The sequence below is a fragment of the Octopus sinensis genome, linkage group LG7, assembly GCF_006345805.1.
Source record: "Octopus sinensis linkage group LG7, ASM634580v1, whole genome shotgun sequence".
Lineage (NCBI taxonomy): Eukaryota > Metazoa > Mollusca > Cephalopoda > Octopoda > Octopodidae > Octopus > Octopus sinensis.
The window spans coordinates 12,878,274-12,892,086 of NC_043003.1; the positions used below are offsets into that span (position 1 = coordinate 12,878,274).

Here is a 13,813-nt window from a genome sequence, read left to right on the forward strand (position 1 = left end):
AGGATGGATGCGGTCAGTTTGAGCATAAAACAATAAGAATATTTGGGCTGGATATGGCCAGTTTAAATGCTAAACAGTCAAAGTATGTAATTACATAAATTCTTTAATAATGGGAGGGTGTGTGATTAGTGTATGAGATTTTTCTGTAATCAACTGGCTCCTTTCCCTAAAACTGCTGACCTCATGCTAAATTCGAAACAGTTAATCTTGTATTAACCCTTTCATTACTGTATTTTTATATGCTCTGTATTTCTTTCAGTTATTTTAAATATAACAAAGAATTTAGTGAAATAACTTAGTTATCATTAAGCTTATGTTAGGAACATAAATTGTGACTAAGGTTTGGTGGAAGATTTTAATTCAAAACTTATGAAAACAAGACATTTGTACTACAGAGCCAGAGGCGGTTTCAGCCAGGTTGGTATCAAAAGGGTTAAGAATTGTTTATTATATATTTTAACCATTTTGTTACCATATTTCTGTTGAGATGCTCTGTGTTTCTTTCAATTACTTTAAATATAACAAAGAATTTAGTAAAATAACTTAGTTATCATTAAGCTAATGTTAGGAACATAAATTGCAACTAAGGTTTGGTGGAAGATTTTAATTCAAAACTTATGAAAACAAGACATTTTGTACTACAGAGCCAGAGCCAGTTTTGGCCAGGTTGGTAACGAAAGGGTTAATTATCTTACACTACTTTAGAAGAATTTAATAATATCCAGATTTGGAGAACCTTGGTTTGTTCAGACAATTCTAGACAATACCATTCATTCATTTTTTTTCTTGTTCAGTGTTGTATTGTTTTCTATTAAAACAGTTTTTATTCTACATCTACCTACATACCTCATTTTCCAATCTCTCTCTATATATATCCTTTAAATATTTTCTTTTTCTTGCCTGTTTTTCCTTTACCTCACCATTCCTCTACCTGTGTGGCTAATTACACCTGATGCCTTCTTTACCAAATATTCTCTCCTCATGTCACATATTGCAAAGACTTGCCTATTGGTACCACATTTACAGTTTCTCTTTCTGCTTTCCTTGCATGTTTTTCTCACTAAGATCACAATCTCTTTCTCTGAAGAGTTTGAATAAAACTAATGCTATAAAAATGTTCTTAATTAAGCAATTGCAGCATGGAAGGTGTTTATAAGCCATTTAAGAAACACACAAAAACCGTTAGATTCACTTCAACATTTCAATATAATTTGTCAAAATATTTTCGTTGCTTTGAGACTGCGACCTGTTCACTGACAAAACTCCATGCTGCATTAAATTTAAATGTTGAAGTGAATCTAACGGTTTTTGTGTGTTTCTTAAATGGCTTATAAACACCTTCCACGCTGCAATTGTTTTCATTCCAGCACACTATCTCAGATCAGGTCACTTGCTATGCAAGTACATCTCCATAATTCCTGTTCTTAATTACTATACAATTTAATTACCATACAGTATTACACCTCTATTATTTGACTTCTGTTTTTTTTACAACAGATTTCTATTATTGCATTTTCTGAGTTAATATCCAGGTATATTTCAGCTGGACTGAGATGTAAAGAAAAAGAGCAGTTAAAACCCTGTTTTACAAAAGAATATACAATTAAGTTGTAGACAAAAGACAATGATACATGCTTTTTTTTTGTTCAGTCTGAGGAAGTCCCAATTAAGCAGATTTATGGTCAATAGTGTTCTGGTTGAGACCATCCTGTCTTTGCCTGAGTAGATTTACAGTCAAAAGCATGCCGGGCGAAATGTTTAGCAGTATTTCATCTGCCGCTACGTTCTGAGTTCAAATTTTTCCGAAGTCAACTTTGCCTTTCATCCTTTTGGTGGGGTTGATAAATTAAGTACCAGTTATGTATCGGGGTCGATCTGATCGTCTCCCCCCCAACTCCCATGAAATTTCAGGCCTTGTGCTTATAATAGAAAGGATTATTATTATTATTATTATTATTATTATTATTATTATTATTATTATTATTATTTTTCTTGAGAAGTATAGGTAGGATGAGCCTTCAAATTTAGATATTTGTTTGATGTTGTTGAAATAGTTTATGGCTGGATATTTTCCTTAATGTTTATTTTTCCACCGTCAGTTGTATAGACTCTGAAAGTAGATCAATTAATTTCCTGTATAAGGATGTGAAATGATGCCTGTGGCATTTTTTCTTTGGTAATCAAATACCTTTGTTACCAGTGGTCTAAGACTTCTGATTCTTAATTCTTCTCAGTGTCAATTTTTCAACCATCAGTAGTGGTTGTGAGCTCCCCACCCTTTTGTTTTCTCTAACTTTTTTCTTTTTAGCTGTATAGACTCTGGAATTAGATCAATTAACTTCTGTATAAGGATGTGAAATGATGCTTGTGGCATTTTTTTTTTGTAATCAAGTACCTTTTTACCAGTGGTCTAAAACTTCTGATTCTTAACTCTTACCCTCACTCAATCGCTATACCTCCACTGTTCAAAAGCTGTCTCTTCAACACCTCTGTGTCACTAACCACCCAACTTGCACCTATCTAACCCATTCAAAAGCTTTGTCCGGTCCTATATTTCTATCACATCTTTCACTCAATTTGCACTTGTCCGAAACTTAACCTTATGCCTACTACTAACCTACAGTAAGCAACATTGCATTTTCTATCCCTGACTCACTGCACACCTTGCATGCAAACAATAAACACTGCACTCAGTATCAACATAACACTAGCCCTCAGTTGCACATCGCTATTAGCCTACTGTTTCTTATTTCTTTACTACCCACAAGGGGCTAAACATAGAGGGGACAAACAAGGACAGACAAACGGATTAAGTCGATTACATCGACTCCAGTGCGTAACTGGTACTTAATTTATGACTCCGAAAGGTTGAAAGGCAAAGTCGACCTCGGCAGAATTTGAACTCAGAACGTAAAGACAGACGAAATACCTATTTCTTTGCTACCCACAAGGGGCTAAACACAGAGGGGACAAACAAGGACAGACAAACGGATTAAGTCGATTATATTGACCCCAGTGCGTAACTGATACTTATTTAATTGACCCCAAAAGAATGAAAGGTAAAGTCGACCTCGGCGGAATTTGAACTCGGAACACAATGGCAGACGAAATACCGCTAAGCATTTCGCCTGGTCTGCTAACATTTCTGCCAGTTCGCTGCCTTCAGTATTATCCTACTGTTACAGTTAACCACTCACCTCACCTAACTTCTTCCACTGTGGAGGCATGTGGGTTAGTGGTTAGGGTGTTGGACTCATTATCATAAGATTGTGATTTCGATTCCCGGACCGGGTGACACATTGTGTTCTTGAGCAAAACACCTCATTCCACATTGCTCCAGTCCACTCAGTGTGGCTTAGTAGTTAGGGAGTCAGACTCATGATTATAAGATTGTGGTTTCAATTCCTGGACTGGGTGACATATTGTGTTCTTGAGCAAAACACTTCATTTCACATTGCTCCAGTCCACTCAGCTGGCAAGAATGAATTGTACCTGTGATGGACCAGCGTCCCGTCCAGGTGGGGAATATATACACCATGGGAACTGGGAAACCGGCCCTTATGATTTGGCATGACTCGAGAAGGTTACCTTTACCTTTTACTTTCTTCCACTCCGCTATACTTCTACCAATAAACCACCACTCCTCTACTGGTCAACTGATGCAGTTTCATCACCCATCAGTTAAAACTCTTGCTGTCACACCATTTGGTCCTCAAATGCTGTTGCTCGACACCACCCAGATTCTGCTCCACAGCGTCACACAACCAATTGTACTTCAAACACTCAACCACCGCACCCCTATCATTCACTTAACACACTATGTGCACTCAATCACCTTCCTTTACTGCTTGGAACCGTAATATTTACCTCTTAAATTCCTACATCTGTAAACCACACAGCTGTTACATCTTGCATGTCTCTCAGTAACCTCCTCATCCTTATAACAGATATAAACATGTAGAAGCACCAAGCTTGCTATTTCTGAAGCATTGCATTTCACCATTTAGCCGTCTTTTTCCCGAGCTCTCCACGTTCACCTTATCGGCCAGGGCACCTGTATACACTTTTTGCAAGAATCACAATTCTACATCACCACCACAATAACAACAACAACCACTGCTGTACCAACATCACACCTCCTACCCTCTTTCTCTCAAACAATTCACCTGTCTTAAATTTACGAAAAATGTGAAAATTAAAAGCTTTTGCCCTTGTTATCCATCTTGTGTGTTTTCAGGCCAAAATCCAGCAAGCCGTGAAAGCCAAGGAGATGCAAGCCATGGGGAATGAACCTCCTGCAAAACGTCAAGTGATGGATGTTCGACAACCCTTGCTTGGTTTGTGTTGTTCACTACTCACCAGTCACTGATATAATATATATATGTGTATATATGTGTGCATGTATATATGTATGTATGTATATATATATATATATATAGCTGTATAAATATATGTATGTATATATATATATATATATATAGCTGTATAAATATATGTATGTATGTATATATATATATATATATATAGCTGTATAAATATATGTATGTATATGTATATATAGCTGTATAAATATATGTATGTATATATATATAATATATATATATATATATATATATATATGCACATGCATATATTTGAGTATATGTATATATACGTCAAATATGTACACATACAGGCATGTATATACATATCTATCTATATATATGTGTGTGTACATTATATGTACAGTATAGATATGTATCATATATATATATATATATATATATATATATATATAAATAATTATATACATGTATATACATACATATATGTATTTGTTATATTGATATTATATTATGTGTATGTATGTATACACACAAGCACATATATATCATTGTCATCATATTCATATCATATTTATGTCCATTTTTTCCATGCTTCATGGGTTGGAGGTGTCATTTCCAACACACCACCAGCCATGTCACTTGTTTATGTTTCTTTGTCATCTCCTTTTTGAGGCCCAGCCTCCTCACAAGATGAGCCTGCACTTCTACTATTCTTCACATGCCTTCATTCAGGCGTCCCCTTCGATTTGGATAAGTTGGGATGTCTTTAATCATATGCCATTGTCCATACACAGCTCCCTACCAGCTCAGTCGTCTCTCTTGTATGCTGCATCTTATTCGTCTTACCCACATTTTTTTTCCCCATCCTCTTAGCTCATTCGTGCTCCATCGTTTCATGCACACTAACATTACACATTGAGCAGAGTATGCTTACCTCATTTTTTTCTTCCCCCACCATACATTTCATACGTTGTACGTAGAGAATGTGCCTTCACACAGCCTCTGCATTTAGTGTCCATGTTTCACTGTCTTTCAATATCACACTTCATACACAGATAACACTATATAATTTATGGAGAGAGACTTCTTTTGATGTCAGCATAGTGACAACTTCTCAGACTCTTCCTACCTTGTTCTTACTGTGGCTATTATACACCTGGAAAAAACCAGCCTTCGTTGTTGATTTAGTCATGATGGTAATAGAAGCTACCAACTAGTTCTAGCTATTTAGTGTTCAGATTATTCTGTCAAATGTAATGCTTATTTATTCACACTTTTGAATTAGTCATTTGTTATATTATAGCTTTGAAATTTCAAATTCTGTAATCATTTCTTTTTAGAATGGCATTATAGGCTAGATGTGATAAGCCAGATTTAGCATTTATCAATTCAGGGGAACACTTATTTACCCTAGGTTAACACAAAGCAAATATTCTAACTGGTAACACTACTAGTATAGACTAGTAACCACACCACTTTATTGGATGTTGACTTCATGGATGATACTCTACTTGGAGTAGAGTTTTGTTGATTGAGGTCAACTTAAGTAAGATACTTACTGCCATTGACAATTGCGATTTGGCAGGGAAGTTGATGTGTTACGAACATGGGTTTATGCCATTGGTCTTTAGGTCACTCTATGTGCATGAGATTCTGTTAGCAAGAGTGGACAGAATGGAACAGTGTGCTTGTCAGTTCCTTTGAAACAGGCTTGCTCTCCTGCCATACTTCACAAGAAATGAGCTGTATACTGTTGCTGTAAAATCCCAGCTACCACTAATGTCACTAGTTATTGTTTGTGTGACGTGGAACATATCCCATTGTCACAGGTTAAGAAGTATGAGATTATTCTGTGGAGCTTAATTCTTGTCTGGTTAGTCCACATCACTTCATAAGGAGCTGGAGCCCCTGTTTCCTTGTTTCTCTGGTGTATATATGTTCCTTCCTGGATGGGATGCTGGTCATTTGCAAGTACTGCTCATTTTTGCCAGCTGAGTGGACTTGAGTAGCATGAAATGAAGTGTTTTGCTCAAGAACACAACACATTTCCTGGTCCAGGAATCAAAACCATTAAGCCATGTGCCTCCAGAATTCTATTTCTTGTTTGACCAAACCAATATTGTTGATAGGAAGGAAATGGTATGATGATGTAGAGCTACACCTAGAAAGGAAATTGTTGATAAAGCTATGCAGAATTAGGCAAACTGCACATGGACAGGTATAAAAAGAAATGGGTCTCCTGTCAGAAAACCAAGTGTGGGCCAAGTATTGTGATCTGAGAGATTTGCCAGCCCAAAGAAGTATGTACAATGAAAGCAGTGAGATTATGAAACCAGTGTGACTGGGTAATATGAGAAGAGGGCAACTGCCCAAAGGAAGGTTATACGGAGCATAAGGTGAAGAATGGAGCCAGCCAGATTGCAATTCCTTTGGAGATCAATATATGATCTATTCCCATCTCTGTGGTTCAACTGATTGAGATGACTAACTGCCATCATTATTGAGGTAACATATAGCTGGTATATGTCCTCACAGTATATATAATCATCATCATCACCATCATTTAATGTCTGTTGTCCATGCTGGCATGGGTTGGACGGTTTGACTGGGCTGGCATACTGGAAGGCTGCACCAGACTCTAGTCCGATTTGGCATGGTTTTCTACAGCTGGATGCCCTTCCTAACACCAACCACTCTGAGAATGGTTGCTTTTATGTGCCACTGGTGCAATACCTGGGTGCGTTTATGCACCACTGGCACGGGTGCCAATTTGCATGGCACCGGTATCTGCCATGGTAGAATGTTCTTAATGAAATAACCAAGTCCTGAGCTTCTTTGCTGTTGCACGAAAACAGCATGGAAGAATCTTTAAAAAATGAGGTGTATGATGCCAAAGTGCCCCTTGGTGTTTTTCACAAATGAGTAAGAGTGTAATACAGAAGTGTAAATAAAAGCAATAAAAAATGCAGACTTCTGAAATGATATTAATAACTTGAAGGGACTTGTGCTCCAGAACCATTTTACAATGACAAAAAAAGGATTCAAACTTATGGTATGGCACAACTTGATAACAAATGTCCTAATTAAGAAAGGTAGGGTATTGCAGGAGTGACTAATTAGCTTTAAATGAATAAATGAACTCCACTAAATGTAAAGAATACTCCTTTTTCTGCTTGGATATCCAAATGTGTGTGCCACCATCATCATTTAGTGTCTGTTTTTCGTGCTGGCATGGGTTGGATGGTTTGACAAGAGTTTGCAAACCAGAAAGCTTTACCAGGTTCCAGTCTGATTTGGCTAGGTTTCTATGGCTGGATGCCCTTCCTAATGCCAACCACTTGGCGTTTTTAACATGGCACCAGCATGAGTAATTTCACATGGCATTGGCACGAGTGCTTTCACGTGGTGCCAGTATGGGTGCTTTTAAAGTGGCACTGGCTCAGGGCTCTTACAGACCAATCCTCTTCACCAGGGAATGTGGCCTTAACACTTCTGTTGTGGAGGTCGGGTCTTCTTGAGTACAGCAAGTTGCCAGGTATCTTGGTTCTTTGTCATCTCCTCTGAAAGGTTCAATATAAGACATCATCATCACCATTTAACATCCGCTTTCCATGCTAGCATGGGTTGGACAATTTGACTGAGGACCAGATGGCTGCACCAGGCTCTAATCTGATCTGCACATGGCTGCACCAGGCTCCAATCTGATCTGGCAGAGTTTCTACAGCTGGATGCCCTTCCTAACACCAACCACTCTGAGAGTGTAGTGGGTGCTTTAACGTGCCACCGGCACGAGGGCCAGTCAGGCAGTACTGGCAACGGCCACACTCAAATGGTGTTTTTTATGTGCCACCTGCACAGGAGGCACAGGCAATGACCTCGCAAGAATGTTTTTTCACGTGCCATGGCACAAGTGCCAGTATGGCGACGCTGGTAACGATCACGCTCGAATCGTGGAAGCCAGTTAGCTGGTCTGGCAATGATCACGCTCGGATGGTGCTCTTAATGCTCCACTAGCACAGATGCCAGTCATCGAATTTGATTTCAATTTCACTTGCCTCAACAGGTCTTTCCAAGCAGAGTTTAGTGTCCAATGAAGGAAAGGTAGGAGCATTATACATTTAAACAATTTTTATTACAGTCTTTAATACAATATATTCTCTTGAAACTTCTGTCCGGCATATGTTTCTACTGCAAAGATATCCTAGGATGTGGTGTCCATTTGCATCCTGTTGATTCAGCTGCATTGGGGTCAACTATATCCATGCAGCTTTATTCAAGATGCTGCCACTGCTAGAGTTGAGAGAAAAAACTGTGGACATGAACTTGGTATTCTTTTGTTTCATCTATTACATATGTTTCTATAATTAATTAATAATGTTGCTCTAAAAATTTGATTCATAAATGCAGTTTATAAATTCAGCGTACATAGTCATACCAAACCTGTCCTCAGACATGGTCGAAATATGGATCACAACCAGAATGGTAAATTTGTCGGACACAGAGCACATCCATTCCAGTATGGTTTCATTCAGCCAAATTGAATGAAAGCTTGGTGTCTGTATATATCAGTGGATTGGAAAGGAATAACAAATAATGGTGTAAACTATAAGCCTTACGTTTGTAAATGATGAAAAATTTATTGATATCCACTCTCATGTATCATGCAGGAGGGTCATCTTTGAAATACTCGAGGAAAAATTTTTAATGGTGTTAGCAGGTTGAAGTTATTTCCCTTTTGTTTTGGTTTGGAATAGAGGAGTAAATGAGATAGAGTTTCTCTTTTTAGACATGTAATGGAACTTCAGTCTAGTCTTGAATTCTGGCATCTTATTTAATTTATCCTGAATGGGTATAGCTTCCATTTACTGTTCAATGACATCATAACATCTGCTAAATCCACATGAAAATTGTAAGTGCCATGTGTGTGTGTGTGTGTTTGCTTTTGTGTCAAGTTATATACAATAAACAGTTTAACATTAGACTGAAAGAGTACTCAATATTTTTTCATTGTGTACCTGTATATTGAACTTTTACAAAGAAAAGGTTGACTGTGACTTCGAAGTTTTTTGCTTGCTTGCTTTGTTGTTTGTGGTCATAACACCTTATGACAAATAGATCTGTTCAGTTTTGTTGCATTAGGTTTAGTTGTCTTTGTGTAGTTTTTCTTCTTTGTTGTTGTGAAAGATACTTTTGCTCAGCACATACTAGCGATTGATTATTGTGAATTCAGTTAAAGCGAAGTGTCTGTGAGAGAAAGATATTGTTGATTTGGAATAACTGAGTGATAAATTGCTTCAAAGCCATTGCAGTAACCGTTTGCTGAAGACACAGCTTAGATCTGGCGAAGACGTTCAGAACTGTTTCGTAATAATTTTGAATTACTTGAGTTCTTAAGGATTAATCTGTGAACCAGTGGGCTGTTAGTTCAAATTTGCTGCTGGTATTTTTTTGTAGTGTTTCTGTACAAAATGTGTGCACTTGAGACACAGAATCCAAATTAACTAATTTTTTTGATACTGAGGTACTTTCCAGAATTCTCTATATTTCATGATGTAATACATCATATAAATGATGTCTTACAAAACTTTGTCATTCCTAGATGCGGTTTGTTGTTCACCTTCAGTTAGGCTTTGAATAGTCAAAAGATATAAAAACTGGTTATTTTTAAAACCATTTGTTCATGATGGGGTCGCAGGACGTTTCAGTAATTAAAAATTGACTTATTATCATTTTCATCTACCTCACTTCATATCTTGTTTTAAAACATAGCGAAAACCCATTTTGCCTATATACACAATGGCTACTACAATATAATTTTACAACATGGACTTGTAAATCTAAAGTATCCATTTCTTTATATTTGAGAGTTGCAGTTGGCTGATTCAGTAACATGTCAGACTGCTAAGTGAAGGGTCTATGGTTCATGTCATTCTACCAGCACTGCACTGTGTCCATAATCGAGGCACTTAATTCTCAAATAGCCGATTTGACCAAAACCTAAATATACATTGTGTGGAAATACGGTTAGCTATTTACTATGAGAGGCTCACATATTGTGTACATTGGTAAGTGTTTTCCTTTATAAGTGTGCTGTGTTGTGTTCAAGTTCTTCTCTGAGTGTCGCTTGGAATGGGATGCGTTCTGCCTTGTGGGTGATTTGCTGTTGATAACATAACACGAAGCGCCGAGCTCTTCAAATGATACTTTCAAGTAGTAACTCTGAACAACCCAGTTGTGATAGCATCGACTCATTCACTCACTCTTTCACAAACATGCTATCTCACTTTTTTAACTCACTCACTCATTAATTCAACTCATTAACTAACTCATTACATATTTTCACTTCATTATTTTGTGTTTTTTTTGTGTGTTATTTTTATCTTTTTTTTAATGTCTTCATCAATAATTTCAAATTCATAATAAAAAAAAGTAAATGATTAAAAATTCTGAAGAAATTTAAATAACATCCTTGTCTATCCTTTACAGAATGGCCTAGTCTTAAAACATAAGCTTTGTTGATTTTTTTTACAATGTTATATCATAGCCATTGTCAGTACATCTGTTTATAGTTGTATCCTCAAATTACTCCTTTGACATTATATATATATATATATAGATGTATATATTTGTATCTATATATATGTATAGATGTATATGTGTATATATAGATATGTGTGTGTGTATATAATTATATATATATATATATATATATATATATATATATATATATATATATATACATGCATACATATATATGTATATTAAAAATGAGCTAAAGTTCTTGGTCACTTGCCACTGCCACTGTGAGGTCCAACATTCGAAAGGTGCTTTGTATGTGCCAATGGCACAGGTTCCAAGTATGTGACACTGGCATTGGCCACAACTACAATTTCACTTGACTTGATGGGTCATTCGCAAGCATGGCATATCGTTAAAGGTCTAGGTCCCTTAGATAGTACATCTTGTGTGTGCTGTTAGATGTACAATTGCTACTGTTTAGTGTAGAGCTCCATTTAGAGTATCATCATCCAACCTACTTCCGTTATAGTGGTTTGTTTACTACTATCATCATCGTTTAGCATCCGCTTTCCATGCTAGCATGGGTTGGACGGTTCAACTGGGGTCTGGGAAGCCAGGAGGTTGCACCAGGCTCCAGTCTGATCTGGCGATGTTTCTACGGCTGGATGCCCTTCCTATCGCCAACCACTCCGTGAGTGTAGTGGGTGCTTTTTACGTTCCACCGACACGGGGGCCAGGCGAGGCTGGCAACGGCCATGATCGGATGGTAGCAGTATTACTGGTTGTGATATGCAGAGCAAATATAAGAAATCTGTTGTGATTAAGCATCCTTTTGTACTTGGAACATCGAATGCAGGCGCTTCAGACAACCACAATGATGGGATGTACATAGGGTACAAATAATATAGACTTGTGTTTATCATAATTTCTTACACAGTGTTTAGTTTTCCATTAAGGGTAAGATCAACAAAAAAACTACTCTATCCAGTGTGAGAGATAAATATCATTTAATGTACAAAGTATAGAGATACTAGCTGCTAATAGTTTCTTGCTGTGGAAACCTATATTTAGGCAGGTTTTTAAAACATGCATTATGTCACCAAGCAATCTTTCTCTTGATCTTATCTTAACAGAACAGTAAGCTACGCATGCACACACACACACATATACAGTATAGAGCTATGGTCAGGTGGTGTGTGAAGTTGGATATTTCCAGAGAAGCACTCGACTCGAATTCCAGGCCAAACCCGGAATTCTTCAGGTGTAGAAAAATTCAAGTTTCATGACAATTACACCATCAAATAGGTTTGGCGAAGAGTAAATTATCCACTAATTCTTTACCACATCTTTAATTATAAGTTACAATTGTTTCCGTATCATCTAGAGATTGTACGGAAACAACTGTAACTTATAATTAAAGACGTGTTAAAGAATTTTCCTTGTCTTCTTCTTTTCATCTTTATATATAAAAGTGAAGTTGTGTGAGTGTCTATCTACTCCGATTTAGATTCCTAACTACTCCCACATTTTGCAGTGCAGTTTAACCAAAAGCGGGTATCTTATACTCATGATTCATATCGAGCCCTTCTGGGTATTAGCGCGCGTCTACGATGAGTCTACGATTTAAAAAAAAAATTTACCATAATTTTTCCGCATTTTTAATGCATTTTTTGCTTGATTTATATAAGGGAAGTAACTCTCTAAAAATGCTTATATAGTTATTTCCCTTACAAACACAAGCAACGCCGAGCGATACTGCTAGTTGGATATATATATATACACATACAGTAGTACCTTGGTTTTCGAACACACCTGATCATGAATAAATCGTGCTTTATATATCACCGTGACCGATTAGGCTATCAGATGTTGCTACACATCGCTGGTCACAATGTGCTTCGCATTGTTTTAGCCTTCAAATGACGCCACCCCGCTGGCTAAGCGAGCAGGCCAACAGAAGAAAGAGTGAGAGAAAGTTGTGGCGAAAGAGTACAGCAGGGATTGCCACCACCCCCTGAAGGAGCCTCGTGGAGCCTTTTAGGTTATTTTGCTCAATAACCACTCTCAATGCCTGGTCTGGGAATCGAAACCGCGATCCTACAACAGTGAGTCCGCTGCCTTAACTACTGGGCCATTGCGCCTCCACGCTTTATTTATATATATATATATATATATATATATATATAATCATCATCATTGTTTAATGTCTGTTTTCCATGCTAGCATGGGTTGGACGGTTCTACCGTCAGGAGGCTGTGTTTCTACAGCTGGATGCCCTTCCTAACGCCAACCACTCCGTGAGTGTAGTGTGTGCTTTTTATGTGCCACCGGCACAGATGCCAAGGGAGGCTGGCAATGGCCACAATTGGTTGGTGCTTTTTAAAGCATAATTTATTCGTGGTCAGAGGCATTCATAAACCAGGGTACTATTGTATGCAAAATTATATATAATAAAAAAAAAAAAAAACCTATTCTGAACTGCAAAGTTTTGTATGTGTTTAGTGGCAGCCCAGTCTGACTGGGATAGACAAGGATATATTTAAAAGCCATAGCAAACCTTAATAAAAACAACCCCCAAAACCTGTTACTTTTTTCTTCAGTGTTGGCTATTTCACTATTGTTTTTCATGCTTTTTGTTGCTTCTTTTATGTTTTTTGCATTTATTCTAAAGTTTTTTTTTTTCTCTCTAAATGCTGCAAATATTTCTGTCTTACAGATCATGTTTGCTTTCAAATTATTATTTTTTTTTTTTAATTAATTAATATTTTATTAATCATTTGTTTTCTCTTTCTTTTCTGTCTGTTTTCTGTTATAATTTTTTAAAACTTTTCTGTTTTTCTTTCTTTATATTTTTTTTTTACTCTCCTGTTGTCTTAGTTCTGCTCTTAACTTCTTTAATAACTTAGTTGAATTAACAGTAAAAATTAAATGCAAACACACACGCATATATATACACACACATCCTTTTC

The 13,813-nt window shown here is 37.0% G+C and overlaps 1 protein-coding gene across 27 annotated transcripts in view; it reads left to right on the top strand.

Annotated features, from left to right (window-relative positions):
* The window catches only part of LOC115213775 (mediator of RNA polymerase II transcription subunit 25), a 116,720-nt gene that overhangs the window by 69,134 nt on the left and 33,773 nt on the right, over positions 1-13,813 (top strand). For all 27 annotated transcript variants that reach the window (XM_036504534.1, XM_036504535.1, XM_029782604.2 and 24 more), the window contains one exon: positions 4,238-4,337. In XM_036504534.1, the coding sequence (XP_036360427.1) occupies positions 4,238-4,337 (100 nt within the window). The remainder of the gene's footprint in view (positions 1-4,237; positions 4,338-13,813) is intronic.